Below are 21,601 nucleotides of genomic sequence, written 5' to 3' on the forward strand. Positions count from 1 at the left end.
CGCGCGGGATGCGCGTTTCCGTTTTACACCCTGGCGAAGGCATTTTCCGGAAAAGTAGCCAAAAAGCGACTAGTGAAGAGTCTACGTCTACGTTTGTTTACATTATCAGCTGGGCGCGCGATCCAAACACTGATCTCTCCAAAGTCCGCACCGAAGTTATCCGCAGAACATACTACGAATGTTTGCCTTGATCATTAGTTTATCATTTGCCTTGCCGATTTGCTGATGTCTGTCTTTCTCTCTATCTGTCTATATATCTATCTCTCAAATTCTATCTCTATCTATCTATGTAACTGCAGTATCTAGTCTCTCTCATTCTTTATCTAACATCTATCTATCTCAAATTCTCTATCTATCTCTATCTATCCATCTGTCTGTCTTTCTCTATTTCTCTCTATCTATATATCTATCTATCTATGTATCTATCTATCTGTTAATTTGTCTCTGTCTCTCTCATTCTTTATCTCTAACATCTATCTATCTGTCTCTCAAATTCTCTATCTCTCTCCTTCTCTAGCATCTGTCTGTCTTTTTTCTCTCTTTCTCTTTGTCCGTCCATATTTCTATCTACAACATCTCTCTCTCTCTCTATCCTTCTCTCTCTCTCTCCCCCTCTCCCTCTATATATCGACCTCTCTGTCTCTCCCCTCTCTCTGTTTATCTATCTATCTATCCATCCATCTCTCCCTCTTTCTCTCTCTTTCTATCTATCCACCTCTCTCTTTCTATCTATCCACCTCTCTCTCTCCCTCTCTATTTCTATCTATCTATCTATCTGTCTGTCTATCTTAATTGTCTCTATCTATTTATCAGTCTTCTATATCTATCTTTCGGCAGCTATAAGTGTATCAATCCATCAAACTTCAATTTGTCTTTCCATTATAAGTATCTGTTTATTTTGATTTTGTCTGTCATTCTATTCATTTAGTTAATAATTTATTTTTAGAAAAAAAAACTATCATAAACAACGCGACTGCAAAAGCATGTTCGGATTTCACTCCTGACTGCCGCTCTCTCTGTACATGAAGTGCCGAGGAACCCCGGGCGAGGAACTCTGTGCTCTGATGATCAGTAACTGTGCAAATTGCATGCGGTGTGGTGGACTCGCCTGTGTCGCACGCTGCATGCAACCAGCGACGTGTGTAGACTCTTCACTAGTCGCTTTTTGGCTACTTTTCCGGAAAATGCCTTCGCCAGGGTGTAAAACGGAAACGCGCCTCCGGCGCGGACACCAATGGTGTGAGGGTATATGTGTGTGTGAGGTATATATATACATCCCTCACCCCCCTCCGGACCCAAGCCACCAAACCAATAATCTAATGATTTTTTTTCAAGGTCTAAATGTCTCAGAGAATGGGGAAGAACTTTTTAAAGTATTTTTATTTAACTGGAAGCAGGCATTCTTTCAGTATCTTAGCTGATCAACCAATTCATGAAGGAAAAAAACTTAATAAAATCGATTGACTAATTTTTTTACAATTACATTTCCCTTTGTAATAATAGGGTGGTGCACGGAAAATACAAATGAGGGTCCAATCATTTAAATTTTTCAAAAATATTTTAATAGGGGCTGCAAAACACTCGGATTATTTATTTCCTTGTGATCTTCCCTCTCTTTAAAATCAGTTAGTTTTTTATCTTTGTACATATCAGTATATGATTTTTTTAATACATTTTTTTTTCAAATGCTTTATAACGTATTGATTTTATTTTTATTTCATTGGGGGGGGGGCGGTAGTCCAATTTTTTTTCAAATAACATTTTACTTTTTGTTTTTAATATATGATCAATGGAAAATTAACACACACAAACGCAGACAAAGGGAGGCATTAACGACAAAATGGGAACTTTCATCATGGCCCTTGGAACGATTTTTTCTACTGGGAGTGCTGATGTAAATTTGAAAAGTGAGCTGGTACACCACATATCATTCATCAGCAATTAATGATGGGCGAAAACGTGGAAAAATTGAAGTTAAATTCGTCATACGCCCCTCCCTTGACATTTTTATAATGAAATCTGTAACGTGAAAACGGCAGTGATCGGGGTGGGGCCGCCAGGGGCAGGCCCTTTTCCATTCCCACTATCATGCAGCCAAGGAACTTTGCCATCATGGCAACTAATATGGAAACCTTCAATGATTTGGCTGCTGAGACCCGTTTCCGTGGTAGTTTCCATAAGGGCAAAGTTATTATAGAGGTAACTTTTTTATGAAATGGGACCCTGAATTACCCATCTGCCTCACTCTCAACTCTTTCCAAGCCTAGGATAAACTTTTTTTTAATAAGTCTTTAAAAGGGCAAGTCCACCTCAACAGGCTGATTCGAATCAAAATAAAATAAGTGAAAAAGGAAACAAGCTTTTGCTTTATTGCTGAAAATTTCATTAAAATTTGATATCAAAGATGAGAGTTATTACCAAAGTATATTCTGGTCAGTATGCAAATGAGGGAACCAATGATGTCATCCTCTCACAACAATGACATCAACTCTCTTTATATTTGTGCATCACTGTACTGTCAAATTGTGCATATATTTTGTGTGAAAAACAATTGAACTTTTCAAGCCTAACAGTCTATAATACTCGAGTTTTCTTCTCATTCAAATCATCATTTTGTTGTGAACTCCCCTTTTAAAATATATTTAAGTTCTCAAATCTTTACTCTCACACAGGCATACCACACTAAGATCACACACCCACACAATTACGATAATCAACACTGCCTTACCTCTAGACTTAGAATGTCTGTCCACACTTCAATGGAATGCCAGGTTTCGTCTCTCTTAATATTTGGGAACTAAATTACATGTATACAATTTATTTTTTTTCACTTCATTTCATAGCAAAATTATTTTTTTCTATTTTCGCAATATGAAAATGAGTTTGAAATTGGTCAATCCATAAAAGTGTGGCCTATCTAAACCTAGATTTAACTGAATGCTTAGAATATAGCAGTAAGATTAAGCATCAAACTGACCATATAGACGTGGACATGCACTTCTCACAATTTACCAATCATACCTTAAAATCAAGAACACATACACTTTGTTGTAACTTGTAATTTGGTATATTTTTAATAGAATTTGTCCTGGAATTTTTTTATTTTTTGATTGTCTGATTGTCTTTGACAGTGTGACTGAGCACACTTTTGAAGTTCAAATCAAGTTCATTACGAACAATTTGGAGTATTCTCTGAAAACTGGAATGGAATAAATAAATTTCTTTTTGGTGGGTTTTTTCTTTCTCACCCCAAAGGATTTCAAATCTTTGGTGATGTTAGACCAAAATGGCTGATCAAATAAATTGCATTTATATCTGTCTATTTCTGATTGTCCAATGTTTAAGCAGCCTCCTCATCTTCACCTTCTTCCTCGTCAAACTCTCCTTCCTCCTCAGCGGTGGCATCCTGGTACTGTTGGTACTCAGAAACCAAGTCATTCATGTTGCTCTCAGCCTCAGTGAACTCCATCTCGTCCATACCCTCACCAGTGTACCAATGAAGGAAAGCCTTTCTCCTGAACATAGCGGTGAACTGCTCAGAGATACGCTTGAAGAGCTCCTGGATGGCAGTGCTGTTGCCAATGAAAGTGGCAGACATCTTCAGACCACGTGGTGGGATGTCACAGACAGCGGTCTTGACGTTGTTGGGGATCCATTCAACGAAGTAGCTGCTGTTCTTGTTCTGTACGTTGAGCATCTGTTCATCGACCTCCTTCATGGACATACGGCCACGGAAGATGGCGGCAACGGTGAGGTAACGACCATGACGAGGATCACAGGCAGCCATCATGTTCTTGGCATCGAACATCTGTTGGGTGAGCTCTGGAACGGTCAAGGCACGGTATTGCTGGCTGCCACGGCTAGTGAGAGGAGCAAAGCCAGGCATGAAGAAGTGAAGACGTGGGAAGGGAACCATGTTGACAGCAAGTTTGCGGAGATCAGCGTTGAGTTGGCCAGGGAATCGGAGGCAGGTGGTGACGCCACTCATGGTGGCAGAGACCAGATGGTTCAGATCTCCGTAAGTGGGTGTGGTCAGCTTGAGGGTACGGAAGCAGATATCGTAGAGGGCTTCATTGTCAATGCAATAGGTCTCGTCTGTGTTCTCAACCAACTGATGGACTGAGAGTGTGGCGTTGTATGGTTCAACAACAGTGTCTGATACTTTGGGTGATGGCACAACGCTGAATGTGTTCATGATGCGGTCTGGGTACTCTTCACGGATCTTGCTGATGAGGAGGGTTCCCATTCCAGAGCCAGTACCACCTCCAAGGGAGTGTGTAAGCTGGAAGCCCTGTTAATGAAAAAAAAAGAAAGAAGAAAAAGCCTACTTAGTTTGATCGTTCTCATTGACAGGTCTAGTTGACATACATGTAATAACCATCAAATGCTTTTAAATATGGATGATGTTAATGGATTATCAATAAATCTTTTTTTCCCCCTTCAGCCCCCTCCCCTTCATTCTCGTATCTCATAATTTGAATACATGAAATTAATTAAATCTACGTTGGGAATGATAGCTTTAACTTTATAACTATAAAAATTTCAAGTATTTACCTGAAGACAATCACAGCTCTCAGCCTCCTTGCGAACAACATCAAGCACAGAGTCTACAAGCTCAGCACCTTCGGTGTAATGTCCCTTGGCCCAGTTGTTTCCAGCACCACTCTGTCCAAAGACAAAGTTGTCTGGTCTGAAGATCTGTCCGAAAGGTCCAGAGCGGACGGAGTCCATGGTACCTGGCTCCAGATCGACGAGGACGGCACGTGGTACATATTTGCCTCCCGTAGCCTCGTTGTAGTAGACGTTGATTCTCTCCAGCTGAAGATCAGAGTCTCCATGGTAGGTACCAGTAGGGTCGATGCCATGCTCATCTGAGATCACTTCCCAGAACTGTTAATAAAGGAAGAAAAAACCATTGAATTAGATCTGGAAGAATCTTCATTTGATCCAATTGATATCTTCACCAACCATTAATTTCCATCCAGCTAAATTTCATGAACTTTTATTTTCTTAGAAAAAGCAATTATAAGCAATGTGCCAGGAAAAAAATAATGAAAGAACAAGCAAATATTTTTAATGAGATCTGAAAGTTGTGAAACAAAGTTAGGCCTTCAACAAATTGAAATGGGACATTTCAGCACCATGGTTTTCTCCTGAACAGGATGTGTACCTGTCAGTAGCCTGGAGGCTCCTACTACTAGTAGGCCTAGATCTACTAGAGTAAAAATCATTTACTAACGAATGCTTAGCCTTAGCTCTGTGTGGAGAGGAAGCATATAAGGTATTGTTAGTAAATGATTTTTACTCTCTAGGACTCGGACTTTTAGGAGCCTCCTGGGCCTGTCAGTACACAGGTTAACTTAAATCATAACAGAACCTTGTTCATAGAATGAGTGGTCAGTACTGGCACAGAACTGGAAGCCTGACTGCTGGGATCCACAGCACTCTTCCAGAAGTTCGGGTAAAGTGGTAAAGGTAAAGTACATGTACCTCATTGAATAGACAGATTTTGTTTTTTTTAATCATTTTTCTCAAGAGGATCTAACTCTAAGTTTAGGCATTGGCACACTTGACCTGAAAAGTTTGCTATTTCACTATTTGCCAGTTGTTACATTTGCCTTTCCAATTCTCGCCTCTTCTTCAGCCTAAACAGGCTAAATTGAGTTGAATGCAAAATGAATCTTTGAGTGTGTCTAAAGTTGGAGAAACAAGACCCACTCACTTTGATCAATCATTTGCTAGATTTTTCTTTGTAAAAAAAAATTAAAAAAATTGTGCTCTCTTTCAGTTTCATTTCATCGATTTTCAACTTGGGCCTTGGCACAACCCTTCCAACATTAACAAAAATTAAAATACTAGGGCCTAGAAATAGATTAAGAGATCTAAATCCATCCCATGTCGATGATGGTTTAACTGAATTGTGTAGGCTAAAACAACGTTGGATAAAAACAATTTTTTGATTTAAGTCTCGTCTATCTCTTCTTGCATCGCGCCTTTCTTTCTCGCCATGCCGCCTCGCGGCACCGGTAACGTACCGGTACAAACACACACAGCACAAATTTCAAACGATGCTGGCTGACTCCATCTCCCTCTCACCCCTCGATACCACCATTCGTGTTTCAATTTCACACATCAACAATATAATTCAGACAGTATAATAAGCTTAGAAAAGTTATTCACCTTGGCACCAATCTGGTTTCCGCACTGTCCGGCTTGGATGTGGACAATTTCACGCATGTTGAATGGAAAAAGTAAAGAGTTGCAAAAAAATTAAAGAATGTAAGTTACACGTCTTGCTGCCAGTTTCTTCAGCCGTGGTTTGCCGAATTTGCGGAACTACTTGGAATTTATGCGAAACATCAAAGATCCCTTCGCCTATAGCAACGTGAATAAACATCGACATATTCAGGGATCGAATTGGTTTCTCTCAGTATCTCCATATTTTAGTTCTTTCAAAACATTATTGTATCAGCATTTTTTTCTTGGAATTCACAATTTTGGATGAATATATTATATCTATATCGTATTAACATTACTTGATCCATACCAACTAATCTTATGAATACTGCGGGAAATGGAAAAAATATAACCATTATTCAGAATATCATTTTTTTGAGGCGATCCCTAGATGAAGATGCAAGTCAATGACCAATCACAAGCCTTTATTCGTGAGTGATATTTCAAGATGTCGTTCAAGCGATCTAATTGGTCAAGATTTACCGCGCCTATAGCAACTCGCAGAGTTACATCTCTCCGCACACAAGTTATGCACAAGGCAAAGTGCAGGAGATGGATTTTTTTGGAAACCAATAGAAACCGGAATACAACAGATAGAAAATAGATCGCAGAATCATTTGAAAAAGTTAATCCGTACACAAATTGACAAATATACAAATATAACGATAATTTCCAAAACATATTATCGGCATATGCATCGGAATGTAGTCCATGAAGAAAATAAAGTAAAACTGAATTTACGTTGACAAAAAGGAAGAAAATTTGAAGAAAACCCGGGAGGGTGTGATGTCAATCGGGTCTGAGGAGGGGAAGGGGGGGGGGGGGGTGAATGTGGCCCAGCAGATGAGTTTGATTTTATCCAAATCTTTCTTCAAATATAATTGCTGTAGCGAGTCTTAGAGGGTGGGCCTTTAAAAACTTGCTTTCAAAATATGAATGTGCATTATTGTAGTGCTAATTTCTATTAAAAAAAATGTAATCACACTTCAAAAAGAAGTAATAGGACTTGGGATTATCAAAACGAATTAGGTTTATACGTGAAAGTGCCAATTTGTTTTAATGGTATAGGAGAAATTGCAGTTGTTGCAGCTTGTTATGGTGCAAATGAAAAGGAATTCAAAAATATAATTTAGACCTTTATAGGGTTTTTGACTGTTGCAACATGAACAAAAGAAAAGAAAAATCATTCACATTTGAAATACATTATAATCCTGTAATATCATTTTTTAAAAGTGTAGTATGAAATCGTTTAGCAAAATATTATTTCGTGATTATGTAGAATTCTCCTGTTTATTCCAGCTTGTTTGTTATGATCGAAGTTTCAACCGTTAACTTGAAATTATACATTTTTTTCATAATGACTCACATACTGGATACAAGGAGGTGGGGTATTTAAATAAGCCCGGCTCCAGCTCCTCCCTTAATGAAAAAGGGTATTGCAAGATTATGTTATCATGGAGACGGAGACGAGTATACACAGAGCGCTCTTCGTTGGCATGATAGATCAATTAAAGATGAATAGATTGTGTTACGCAAGAGTGTTTTTGAATAGTCTGCGAAGCAAGAACGCAAAGACGATAGCAACCACAAGTGACCACCGAGCTGCCCTATAGGCCTATTGATCGGCCCCAATCAATTAAGCCCCCAATGCCTCATCACTGGCTTGGATACCCCCCCCCCCCTTTAAAATTTTCAACTTGTGCTGTATAATATAAAATGTTCCCATTCCTATACCCTAAAATCATCGGAATTTATGGACGGTATTTTTTTTGTATGTGTATTTTTTAATCATCTATTCTAAATCTACACCAACGGCTCCCTGAATTGCATAAACCATCGTTTACCATGCGATATTTCGAACTTAAATAAATTTGACATTCTTTCTTACCTCTGTCATTTTGCAAAAAAGGACAAGTCCACAATATGGTGTAAAAGGAAACGATAAAGAAGACTATATCGGATTATGGATGAAAAGGTGACAACTGAAGATGCAGTCTCAATATTGATTGGTTGAAATAAAAGGGCCTCTATATTTTGTCCGACCAAAAGTAATGGTCAAAATCAGAGATTCCAGCTAACGATTTTGTCAAATATTTTGACCACTTTTTTTTTGGGGGGGGGCGGGGTGACGATCGGACATGATCAATCCCTTTTCTAAGTTTTTTTTTCTGGAGGATGAAATTTAATAATGACCATTCGTATCTAGATTATCGTCACCCCGTTGTCACAGTTCTATGTCAACCGTGCACGAGATTCACGTCGTCTTTATACACTTTCGAGGTTATTTATTTATCATTTTTTTTACATTACTGTACACCCACTAACATAGACAGTGGCGGACCGTGACCCGGAGGAGACAAAGCATTGGGGGGGCACAGCATTGTTCACAGACAATGCAGTGCCCCCCCCCCCCCCCAATGCTTTGTCTCGTCCGGGTCACGGTCCGCTACTGAACATAGACCAAGATTATTGATGACAATGTATATGTTTTCTCATTACGGAATCGACTTAACTTACACATGATTTTGTGCATGGACTTGAGTGTTGTCAGTAACATAATGTGTCAATCATGACTAATCACCGATTCTTTACAACGTATTATAACTCACTCTGTCGGACTCGGCGTAGCAAGATAACAAAGGTGACAATGCAGGTAATGTAATTGTGACAAATTGTTGAGCGGGGGCGGGCACAGGCAGGAGGGGTCTATTCATTAGGAGGATTGACAGGTCGCATCATGACATTTAGGGTTGACCTATAGCAAATTTCATAGAATCGTGTGTATTTTTTAAAGGACAAGTCCATCCCAACAAAATGTTGATTTGAATAAAAAGAAAAAAATCAAACAAGCAAAACTCTGAAAATGTTTTCAAAATCGCATGTAAAATAAGAAAGTTATGACATTTTAAACTTTCGCTTAATGTCACTAAACAGTTCTATGCACAACCTGGTTGGTATGCAAATGAGGAGACTGATGATGTCATCCACTCACTATTTCTTGTGTATTTTATTGCATGAAATATTCTAATTTTCTCCTCATTGTCAAGTGCTTGAAACAACGATTATTTCCTCCCTGAACATGTGGAATTAGCATTGCTTGATACTATATGGTTCAGTCTAGTGGGGCCTTTGGCCTATTGTCAAATCTGTAAAATATGAAATTTTGTATAATTCAGTCAATAAAAAACAAAAGAAATAGTGAGTGAGGGATATACTGTCCATTTGCATGTCACTGAGTTGTGCATATCACTTTTTTGTGAAAAATAAGCGAAACTTATTTTTCACAAAATAGTCCATCTCTAACAACGATTAATTCTCCTCCCTAAACATGTGGAAGTAGCATTGTTTAATACTACACGGTTCATTCAAGTTGGCCCATATTTTCAAATCTGTAAAAAAATGAAATATTGCATAATTCAAACAATAAAACACAAAATAAATGGTGAGTGAAGGACATCATCGACTCTCTCATCTGCATGTCACTCAGTTGTGCATATCTCTGTTTTGTGAAAAATAAGTGAAACTTTAAAATGCCATAACTTTCTTATCCTATCCGATTTTGATAAATTTTCAACGTTTTGCTAGTTTGATTTTTTCTCTATTTATGCAAGTCAACATTTTTCTGGGGTGGAATTGACCTTTAAATGTCTAACTTTCTTATTTTATATCTGATTTTGATGAAAGTTTCAGCGTTATGCTAGTTCGATTTTTTTTTATTTATTCAAATCAAGTTTTTCCTGGGATGGACTTGACCTTTAAAAGATTTCGATCCGATGTTCCCTCTCCCCCGACCACAAATTTTGAAAACCAACATTTTTTTCTGAAAATATTGTCACAATATTCACCCAAAGTGTGCACGAAATCCAAAAATTCAGTTTCACTTTTTACAATGCCAAAGAGCCCCAAATGACGAGCTCGGTTGCTTTGCTCCCTCGTTTTCGATTTTTTCAGATTTTTTTGTATGCGCCCCCCGACAAAAATTCTGCGTACGGCCTTGCAACAAAATGTATTCTCTGTTGAAGTTTTTCTTCTGGGATCCAGGCATATACATGTATATATATTTATATATGCAATATACTCCTTCCATTTCCATGTAACGTAATCATGGTAATAGATCTCGTTTCATGAAAGAGATCGATATATAAAAATTATATTTCAAGCGCGATGCCATCTCTATGGAAAGCCAAGCTAAATTATAATCATCCCTTGGGAGCGTTTCATGAAAGGACTTGTCAGACGTTTTATCCGACAGTTTCTATGGTACATGTAACAGTGCCTCTCAGCCAATCATTATCAAGGAAAGTTGTAAGACCTGACAACTTGTCGGACGAAAATGTTGATGAAACGCTCACCAGAACAGAATATGCTTTCCAAGTGCGATTGTCACGCGTCTGTATTTTGTCCAATCAGCTTTCCATAGAGATGGCCTAGCTCAAGCTGGAGTGATGACGATATCTTGAAACGTGTCCCTGCATGGCAACGCAACTGGTTTCATCTACTTTCTAGATTTCACTTCTATATCAACAACGGAAATAATGAGGTCTTTTTAAATTTCACATTTATCTTCTAATCTATGTATTTATTAACTTTATTCATTATTTTTTTTTACAAATAAAACATCACCAATACCGTTGCATGAGACCCGTTTAGAATTTCTTTAAAAACACAAGACGACACTCCTTTCAAGACAGTGAACAAAAGAGATTTGAAGGTTCCCAAATCGGTGCTATTGTTGTCCTGCGAGGTACCATAATACAAAGTAGATAAATGTAACTTGAAAAAGTGCCGAACTTGATACCCATACATGTAAAATAATATAGAGACACTCTTATGGAAAGATTATAATGAAGAAGGGGAAGACACTAAGATAAAGAGAATAAAAGGGCAATGGAGTAGGGGGAAAATATGTCTTGATAACAATTACATCATAATAATACCAACCTGTTACAATAGCGTATCTGAGTCCCTAAAGTATATGCGCTGGATTGGATATTATTACCCTGACTAAGGAGGTAAAATCTTCTTGCCCTGACTTTAGCCCCGCAGCCTTTTTACAGCGCGGTGGCATTTCGAGGAATAAATTCCTGCCAGATACCCATTTACCTCACCTAGGTTGAGTGCAGCACATGCAGTGTGGATAAATTTCTTGCCGATGGAAATTGCATGGCTGGGATTCGAACCCACGTCCATCTGTATTAATTTCAGAAGACTATTCCACTGGGCCGCAACACTCCACGATTCTCGTTTAACCCCCCCCCCCCACCCATCTAAATGCTCAGGCACTACCACCACGCCCCAACCTGAATATTTTGGTTAGGAAATATTAAAAATGATTATAAAATGGATTATTGCTTAAAAAAATATGAATACATAGTAAAAATATCTGTAAGAATAATAACCATGTGTCGGGTTTTTTTATGGGCACCCTTCCTACATCTTTCTTCCTTTCTTTTTCTTTTTCATTGTTTCCCCTTTCCAGTAACAACCTCTGCTTTTCCGGGGTGACTCTGTCGTACCGCTCATGAGGAGCATTAACGTTACATGGTATCTAATGTTACGTGCAGTGCTACTTATCTAACTTCCACTCTTCCTACTGACGACATGCATTCAGTAATTAAACAAATTCCAACACTTCTGAGCTTCGACTTTCTCATCAAAGTGTGATATTGTAATATTGCACAGTGAAACTAAATCTTAAATTGTCATTGCTATAAAAGTAACGAATATTGCGTGAGTCTCATGCAAGGTCCTCTTCTTCCTCCTCTTCGTCGAAATCGCCATCGTCATCCACGGAGACATCCTGGTACTGTTGGTACTCAGAAACCAAGTCATTCATGTTGCTCTCAGCCTCAGTGAACTCCATCTCGTCCATACCCTCACCAGTGTACCAATGCAGGAAAGCCTTTCTCCTGAACATAGCGGTGAACTGCTCAGAGATACGCTTGAAGAGCTCCTGGATGGCAGTGCTGTTGCCGATGAAAGTGGAAGACATCTTTAGCCCACGTGGTGGGATGTCACAGACAGCGGTCTTGACGTTGTTGGGGATCCATTCAACGAAGTAGCTGCTGTTCTTGTTCTGTACGTTGAGCATCTGTTCATCGACCTCCTTCATGGACATACGGCCACGGAAGATGGCGGCAACGGTGAGGTAACGACCATGACGAGGATCACAGGCAGCCATCATGTTCTTGGCATCAAACATCTGTTGGGTGAGCTCTGGAACGGTCAAGGCACGGTATTGTTTGCTTCCTCGACTCGTCAGAGGGGCAAAGCCAGGCATGAAAAAGTGAAGACGTGGGAAGGGAACCATGTTGACAGCAAGTTTGCGGAGATCAGCGTTGAGTTGGCCAGGGAATCGGAGGCAGGTGGTGACGCCACTCATGGTGGCAGAGACCAGATGGTTCAGATCTCCGTAAGTGGGTGTGGTCAGCTTGAGGGTACGGAAACAGATATCGTAGAGGGCTTCATTGTCAATGCAATAGGTCTCGTCTGTGTTCTCAACCAACTGATGGACTGAGAGTGTGGCGTTGTATGGTTCAACAACAGTGTCTGATACTTTGGGTGATGGCACAACGCTGAATGTGTTCATGATGCGGTCTGGGTACTCTTCACGGATCTTGCTGATGAGGAGGGTTCCCATTCCAGAGCCGGTACCACCACCAAGGGAGTGTGTAAGTTGGAAGCCCTGTCAAAACGGATCACACAAAATGTAATATTAGTTTACAAAAACATTATGGACAATGAATGGTGCAGATCGATTGACCACAAAATATCATTGTCAATGAGATTTCATCATTAAAGAAATTATTATCTGGAAATCATCAGTATAGACTCCCTTACCTGTAGACAATCACAATCCTCAGCTTCTTTCCTCAAGACGTCCATGACAACATCAACGAGTTCTGCTCCTTCAGTGTAATGGCCTTTGGCCCAGTTGTTTCCAGCTCCACTCTGTCCGAAGACAAAGTTATCAGGTCGGAAGAGTCGCCCAAAATTGCCAGACCGGACTGAGTCCATGGTACCCGGCTCTAAGTCCACCAAGATGGCGCGAGGAACATACTTCTTTTCTAGAAAGAAGATTAAAAAAGTGAAAATTATCTGTGGATCAGTCTCTCTCTGTGAATATTCTAATAACACTCTATTTTATAATTGGTTTCTAACATTTACATTGATGTGCTCTAGACTTCGTCAAACTCCCATCATAGGGTTCCCGGGTGGACGAGGACAGGATGGTTGTAACAAGCCAAACTGAAGGAACTAGTTCGTCATCCAGTCTTTGCCATGCTCTATAATTACAAACAAGACCCGAAATGCATGCGTTAATCCATGAATACTACATATACTAGAAAACCATTTTTGATTTGCCAACTTTGCTGAAAAAGTAAGATGAAAAATCATTATTATGGTCTTATAACAAACGTTCGTCACCCGTCTTGTACCCAGTGACGATTCAAGGAAATTCGGCGCCCGTGGCACGCGTCCTTTACTATGTCTGACGCCGGAAGCGAATGCAGAAATCGCGTCATTCCAACTTTTTGACGATTCTCTATCTCGTATAGTTAAACTTTCTATTTTTTCACTCATCTCAGTGGCTGTCCCAAAATTTTCAACCTTTTTGGCCCCTGAAATAGGATTGTCTGGGACGCATGCCCTCTTGCTTAAAATTCCCAGATACGAGGCTTGACTCTGATAATGATTGTATCCAAGAATATTCCAATCAAGCGTTCTTAATAATTTTATGTTAATATTACTGGAAAGGCACATCACTTCATTATTTTGTAGGTTTCCCTGGACCCTCCCATTTCATTCATAAGAGCCACACTCGTTTATGTTGGATCCATTTTCGTCAACCAACTCGGAAAGTGTAGATGAGCAAAGTTGGCTGACGAATCTCGACTTTGTGAGAAAGTTTGGGAGTAAGGTACACGATTACCAAAGACAGTGAGACAGGTTTAGTTTGGTTGTAAATGGCGTGGAGTTCCTCAAAATAACTTAATCGGTGAATCCCGACTAACGAACATCATATTGCATTTTCTATATTGTTGTGTCGAATCAGGCTTGATCATATTGATAATGGTCTGTCAGCAGATTTATCTTAACCAAGATGTGGAAATTCTCAGAACAAGGAATTAAAAGGAAGCAAATAATTAATCAAATTACTCAACCACCTGAAAATATATCAGTCAAATATTAACTGTCTGCATCATCAGACTATCCCCTTTCCCCAGATTTCTGTAAGAGACAAAGTGAGATTGGGACCATTTTCGTCACCCGACTAGGGGGGTGCGGATGAACTTAGTTTGGAGGTGAATTCGTACTCTATGAACAGGTGAGCCGTTTTAAAACCATTTTCAAAAGATGATGTAGTGGGAAAGGTTTTACTGGTTTGATTTGATACAATACGGAGTGCCTCACAACCAACATGACCAAGGTTTGGCAACCCCCTGACATCTAGCTATAATAACGATAAATTGCCACTTGGCCTATACACCCCTTTGTCCACTTTCCGTTTAGTTTAAATCCCAGTATAGTCTAACCCTAGTTCGTCTACTAACCATTTGGTCTTATTTCCAGTTAGCCCACAACCATATTGTCTAATTTCAAGGTTAGGCTAGACCCATTCCGTATGATATCCACTTGGTATGACGCCATGTTTATGACCTACATTTTTACTATAATTAAAGTGTAAAATGATAATTATACGAACGTGATGAAGTAGAAATCAGACCATCCCATCATTCGACCAGGGGCCGGTCTTACAAAGAATTGCGATTGATCCCATCAATCGCAACTATGGAAAGCCAGCAAAGCCAACATATAAAATACATGTTTGTTTTTAAAAAAAATCTAGATATGAATGTATATCCATAAATTCATTGATTTATTGACAATTTGATGTGTTCTCCTTTGTTTACAGACGATATTTTTCAAATTTATATAGAAAAAAATTATGACACTGATGGATTTCCATAGAGTTATACGATTGATTGGATCAATCCTAAATCTTTGTTAGACGCGGCCCATGTGAGTATTAGACCCAAATGATGATTGAACAAATCGTTGTAAAATATTGTAGATCAAATGGAACAAGCCATAATAGTGTTAGACGCCCGATCATATAATTGGACTGTTATACAAGTTGATATGAACCCCAAAAGGGGAATCATGAAAGAACTCAATCGACATGTATATAAATCAGAACTTCACACTGCATGACCTCTGACACTTTCTTGACTATAGTTCAAACTAAATATTTACAATAAGAAGAGTCTTCATCTCCTTTATGGTAAAGAATAGTCAATATTCAATACCAGCGTGGCTATAATTAGTCTTGATATTCTCATAATGGATGCCTCTGAATTATCCATCGATTTTCTTGTAATGTTCAGCAATATACTCATATTCGAAAAATGATTAACATCCGAAGAGTTATGTCAAGTATATTTTCCGCCCGTAATAGATATCGAACATTCTGGATAATATAGATAGAAAACAAGGGTTCATCTCAGTGATTATGAAAATTGTTAGCTTGGTGTGAAATGAGAAGAAGATTCACTTTTATGATTAGAAAATATATTTTGAAATAGATAGAAGTAAATTGTGGTTAGAAATACCTAGATTACATATTTTATTTTGCTTGTTTTTCTCACGAAATTATTGGGCTTTGGAGAAATGGCCTTTATAATTTTGTCCACTTTAATCCCCTCCGAAACTCTCAGAAAATAGAGCCTAATTAAGGTGAATAAATCATAAATACTAACATACTAGACCGAATAATAAACAGTGATGAATATATTCTTTATCAATCATGTCAATGAAAGAAATCAAACTGAGTGCTGATTCCTACCAAATCCTTGCATGGCATCAGTAGAATGTATGATTATGAAAATACGCCCCTAGAAACAACCAAATAATTTCGAAATCTTGATCTTTATCAATCATGTCAATGAAAGAAATCAAACTGAGTGCTGATTCCTACCAAATCCTTGCATGGCATCAGTAGAATGTATGATTATGAAAATACGCCCCTAGAAACAACCAAATAATTTCGAAATCTTATATGATTGACAGGAGCGGAACTACTTTTCATAACGATTTTTCTTATCAGTCCTTAACGCCATTCGCCAGTTTCTGGCTTCATAATCTGATAATCTGATATCACAAGACAGGGTATAATTATACGAGATGATCACAAATGTTTCCATATCAACAGCGGCTTTGCATGGGGTTGTCACGTTTTGTAGATTGTAAAAAGGTATCAATCTGAGTTCATGAATTGTACCTGTATACCCCATAGAGGGATGCACTCTTGTGAATACAAAGAGAGGGAGCCAAGAAATGCCAACGGTGGCGGTACATTGAACGATTGTTATGTTCACAAGCTAGGCCATAGTCGAAGTTCATAACGGACTTGATCAAAGTTTATTGTCGATATCATTTTGTGTAAACAGTCATATAGCAACCGCATGAAGTTCCACAATAGTATTAAGATATCAATCTTACTAGCCATGTATAAGTATACAATGAAATTTGATATTACATTTTTCATATGAATAATATCATATGCATTCGTAGTTCTGAGAGAAAAAAGAAAATTACTAGGGGAGTTTTTCATCATTCAGATATGGAATTTAGTAGGTATTTTTTTACAAATAAATACACGCAACATTGAAAAAATAAAATATAGAATGCTAATAATCCAAACATGTTTATCCATAATTATCAATCTTTCTGGGAGCAAATGGTTTTATTGTGGCATGCCTTATTGTTGTGGCAACATTATTGAATGCATGCAATCATTGAGAACAACCAAAACATTTTGATCTTTTTTCACAGTCTTTCACATCACTGATTGATAAATTATTTCTTCTACCAATTAACCAAATTTTAACTACTTACCGGATGCCAATCCATAATAAACATTAATTTTGTCCAGTTGTAAGGCACTGTCCCCGATGTATGCCCCGCTAGGGTCGACCCCATGTTCGTCAGATATCACCTCCCAAAACTATGAGAGGAGATGAGGAGGAGGGGGAGGAGAAGAAGAAGAAGAAGAAGAAGGAGGAGGAGGAGGAGGAGGATGAGGAGGATAAAAAGAAGAAGTTATTTTTTAAATCTACTTATTTATTTTATTCATTTATATATTTATTCATTCATTCATTCATTCATTCATTATTCATTTATGTTTGTGGTAAAGGAGGGGGGGGGTGAATAGAACGAATATCAACGATTACAAATTGTAAAGGAAACAGGAAAACATACTGTCTATAATCAATGGTTTAATTTAATTTAATTTCATTTCGTTTATTTCCATTTTCAACAACCACAATTTGTTTTGTACATTTTGACATACAAATAACAAAACATATTCCATGCATCCCTGTACAAAATTTATATTCAAGTTTATAACATATCAGGTTGGAAATGGAGGAGGCTGCTGAAAAGCAGAGCTTGTAGAGTGCAGCCTCCTAATAAATATCCCTGTAGTTACATAGCACATAAAATGAAAATAACAACTTCAGCATAAACCAGTTAAATTAAAAAGAAATAGGGGGAAATTAAAATAGAAAAGGAAATATAAGAAAAAGAGATATTAAAGGTCTCCAGAATCCAGCCCAGGTACTGGGATTCCACCTGAACCCTTTTGTCAAAATAAATAATAATAATACTTATGATTTATAGCGTCTTAGAAGAGAGCAAAACATAAAAGCATAGAATAGCTCTATGATAAAAGTAAAGAGAACTAAGAGAAGACAAAAAGGGTAGATTACAAATCACAAATTAAAAATAAATCACAAATCATGTTTATGTATTGTGATTAATAGCAGTAGCAGTACCAATGGAAGCACCCCCCCCCCCGAAATTTTGATATATAAAGATTGAATTGTTCTAAAATATGAAGAAAACAAACAGAGTTCCATCCCTCCCCACCTTCTACAACTGATAATGCTCACCAATAAGCAGATATTAAAGTATACATAACTTTTATACATTTTATTTTTAAGATATTAGATTATAAGTGAGCAGATCTGGAGTTCTCACGCGGGCGGGGGGGGGGGGGGTGGGCAGTGCACGAAATAATTTAAAAGAAATTAAGGTTCGATAATTCGGTAGATCCCTTCCCGTCTGCAATAATCACTGAGGGTAAAATGCAATTATTGCGTATTTGCGTGTAACTCGATCTATAAAGTGAGAAAGACGGGGAGTAAGATCTCTTTTTCAAGGGTACAAGCTTCTCCAGATCCTTGTTCTGAGATCAACGCCATAACGATAAGTGCAGTTATTGCCCTTTAACCCCTTCAACAAAATTAATCGTGATGAGAAATTCCAGTGGTATTTAGCAATAGATACATGATATGAATTTCTTTGCAATGGCTGATTGTCGAGATAAAATACAAAGCATGCCTCCATGTTAATCTCCCATTGTTTTTGTTCCAAGGATAAGGAAATCCCACATAAGAATGTTTCCTTTTGTCGGAAATTGCATGACGGGCAACTTGATAAATTTCCTGCCGTGATCAGAATAATATCTTGATATTTCCAAACAACAATATGGTTGAATATGTTTTGTGCAGGAGGCCATATTAATCATATTCCGATCAGAGTATTATTCACTAAAAAAATTCAGTATTTTTCTTCAAAATATGAACGAGTTTAATAATTACAGGCCAATAATACTTTCTCACACTGTCAAACAAATTTAAATTGTTCAAGAGTATAGTTGCGGCATGCGTTATATTTTCTTTATTGTTCAATCGATGGCGCACGTTCGAAAATAAATCAGAGAATACATTAGGTTTCATATTGCTTTATTTCAAACCATTCAATTGCGGTACTAGCAGCGATATTAATAAATAAACTGTTTTTTTAGCATAACTGCATGTAAAGTGTAATGACTTGTTAGTTTGCTGTTGGAAATGACGAAATATAAATAAAATATCAAATCCATATTTTGTACATGCAATTCCTTTTGTTTGTATAGGCCTGCATTTGCTTTCTTAAAATATTCAAATATCAAAATTTCATCCCTTGTGCATTTACAAGAAACTCGTCGATATAAAGATGTGATGCTCTGGTTTGGGTATACAGGCTGAAGATAAAAGGAGCAAACATACAATTCGAAGTGTTGGACATGTTTGAGTTCGAACAGCACTTGACTTGATTTGCTTGTCGAGCTGTATATCAATAGAACTTTTGAGGTTCTTTTGAATCTACACAATATGTTATCACAAAAGACTCGAACGAAACAAAGTTCAATTGAATAAAATTGGGTCAAACTCCAAATTTTTATGATTATCAGAGGGAGATTTATTGGTTGCATTTGAACTAGTGTGCACCTATCTGCAATGATCTGGAAAATTCAGTTGATCGACTTTTAACCCCCCCCCCCCCCCATATACACATGCTCTCTTTTAGCATGTTCACGTCAACGATTGACATTTGATAATTCAATTTTATGTAAAATTATTTCGTTTTTACAAAACTGAAACTATTCTATGCTTGTTATTTTGATTTAGAAACATCATTACATTCTCAGGTAATAATCATTTTTATTTTCTTGTAAGAGAAAAATTGAGCAGAAAAACCGCTGTCCATTGCTTTATAGCGTCTTTCAGCTATACAAAAATCAATATGGTTTAAAATGTATCTAATCAGCTTATATTAATGGCCATGATTTTAATTAGGATTTTTTTTCAAGGTCTTTAAACTTTAGTGACAATTAGAGCAAATGTTCATCATTTTTCTCAAACTGAAAATGATGAATAGTATGCCTATTGCAGAATTATCATAATGGTCGATTTTTTGTTGACATTTGTTCCCATGTCCCTGACCGGTTTTGTCTCTTAAAATCTTATTTTGAATTAAGTTGGACTAAGTTTCATATATTTTCTCAAACCGAAATGTTCACACATAAAATTCGAAAGAAGGTTGAAGAATGAAACTGTAGAGGGCAGACTTTCAGATAGCAAACAGGGAGAGAATGACCCTCAAAGACAAAGAGTTCTGATGACCAATTGCTGTGCCTATTAACAAGAATTATCATCCCAACTTAATAAGACGAAAAACAGGTCTAAAAAGTCAAAAAGTGGAATAAATAATGAGGTAGCATCCTCGAAGCAAAATATAGTTTAACAAAGAAATTTAAATAATTATATATACATATTTATACATGTATAGCCTATATAAACAGTTCAAGGCCGAACTATTTTCAGAGGGCGCTCTTTCAGATAAGAAAAGGTAGATAATGATAACCTTCCTCTTATTAACCGTTGAAATAATCTTTTATCCTTTTTTATATTTCTTGTACAATAATTAAATTTCCAATTCAGGAAAAAGTCATCTTGTACAAAGTATGTTTTTTTTCTTTATTTGTCGATTGATATGGGTTTTTCCCCTATAGTTTCACATTGTCATAGAAGAGAAATTTGGCAGTTTCATTTCATTTGTAACCATTTAAAAATATTTGTAATCTCATTGACATTGATATATATATTTATTTGTTTGTTTATTTGATGTATACATGCAAAAAACTTTATTTATATGAGTTGTTATTGATTTGAAAGAGGGAGAAAATAAAATATCATTCAAAACAAAAAAAAATAATGACTCTTTAGAAACAATCGATTTTCCACTCCCTAAACAATAGAATATATGCTATGACTGTCATTTTGAGTAACGCATTCTAAAGAAATTATATTAAACTGGTGATATTTTCATACATACACGATTTACCATTTATATTGCAGAGGGTTAGGGGTGATTTTGGTAAAAGAGTGACTATCATGAACTTACCTTGGCGCCAATTTGGTTGCCGCACTGACCAGCTTGGATATGTACTATCTCACGCATGGTTGTTCTGAAAAAAAAATTAATGAAACGATAAGATTTATTTAACAAACAGGAGAAAAATGATAGCAGATTGATATTATCGAGGTATTTTCAAACTTCGACCTTGATGTATAGTGCGTCCATACTAAGTTTTGATGATGATGATGATGACGAAAATAATAATGAAAAAATACTACTTCTACTGCTATTACTACTACTACTACTACTACTACTCCTACTACTACTCCTACTACTACTACTACTACTACTACTATACTACTACTACTACTATTACTACAATTACTACTACTATACTACTACTACTCCTACTACTTCTACTATACTACTACCCACTTCTACTACTACTATTAATTTATATTGTCATATTTCACCCATAAAACAGGGTGCCACTTTAGTTCCGAAAACTTTTCACACAGCGGGCAGAAGATAATGCTAAGAAAAAAAGAGGATGATATAGCAAGGTGTATAAAAAATCACTAATCAATCTATATCTATGATATCAACTCTATATCAA

General features: G+C 37.3%; 2 protein-coding genes across 2 annotated transcripts; both read right to left on the bottom strand.

Annotated features, from left to right (window-relative positions):
• Nucleotides 1-3,115: 3,115 nt before the first annotated feature.
• LOC121407626 (tubulin beta chain-like) lies at nucleotides 3,116-6,343 on the bottom strand. The gene is made up of 3 exons (XM_041598792.1): nucleotides 6,181-6,343; nucleotides 4,555-4,890; nucleotides 3,116-4,291 (listed from the first exon to the last, which is right to left on the bottom strand). The coding sequence occupies exons 1-3, from the start codon at nucleotides 6,235-6,237 to the stop codon at nucleotides 3,341-3,343; spliced, it is 1,344 nt and encodes a 447-aa protein (XP_041454726.1). The 5' UTR covers nucleotides 6,238-6,343; the 3' UTR covers nucleotides 3,116-3,340.
• Nucleotides 6,344-11,739: 5,396 nt separating this feature from the next.
• Nucleotides 11,740-21,094, bottom strand: LOC121407628 (tubulin beta chain-like). The gene is made up of 4 exons (XM_041598794.1): nucleotides 21,031-21,094; nucleotides 17,137-17,245; nucleotides 13,078-13,304; nucleotides 11,740-12,922 (listed from the first exon to the last, which is right to left on the bottom strand). Exons 1-4 carry the CDS (start codon nucleotides 21,085-21,087, stop codon nucleotides 11,975-11,977), a joined length of 1,341 nt encoding a protein of 446 aa, XP_041454728.1. The 5' UTR covers nucleotides 21,088-21,094; the 3' UTR covers nucleotides 11,740-11,974.
• Between the last annotated feature and the right edge of the window lie 507 nt (nucleotides 21,095-21,601).

Source organism: Lytechinus variegatus, chromosome 2, assembly GCF_018143015.1.
Source record: "Lytechinus variegatus isolate NC3 chromosome 2, Lvar_3.0, whole genome shotgun sequence".
Lineage (NCBI taxonomy): Eukaryota > Metazoa > Echinodermata > Echinoidea > Temnopleuroida > Toxopneustidae > Lytechinus > Lytechinus variegatus.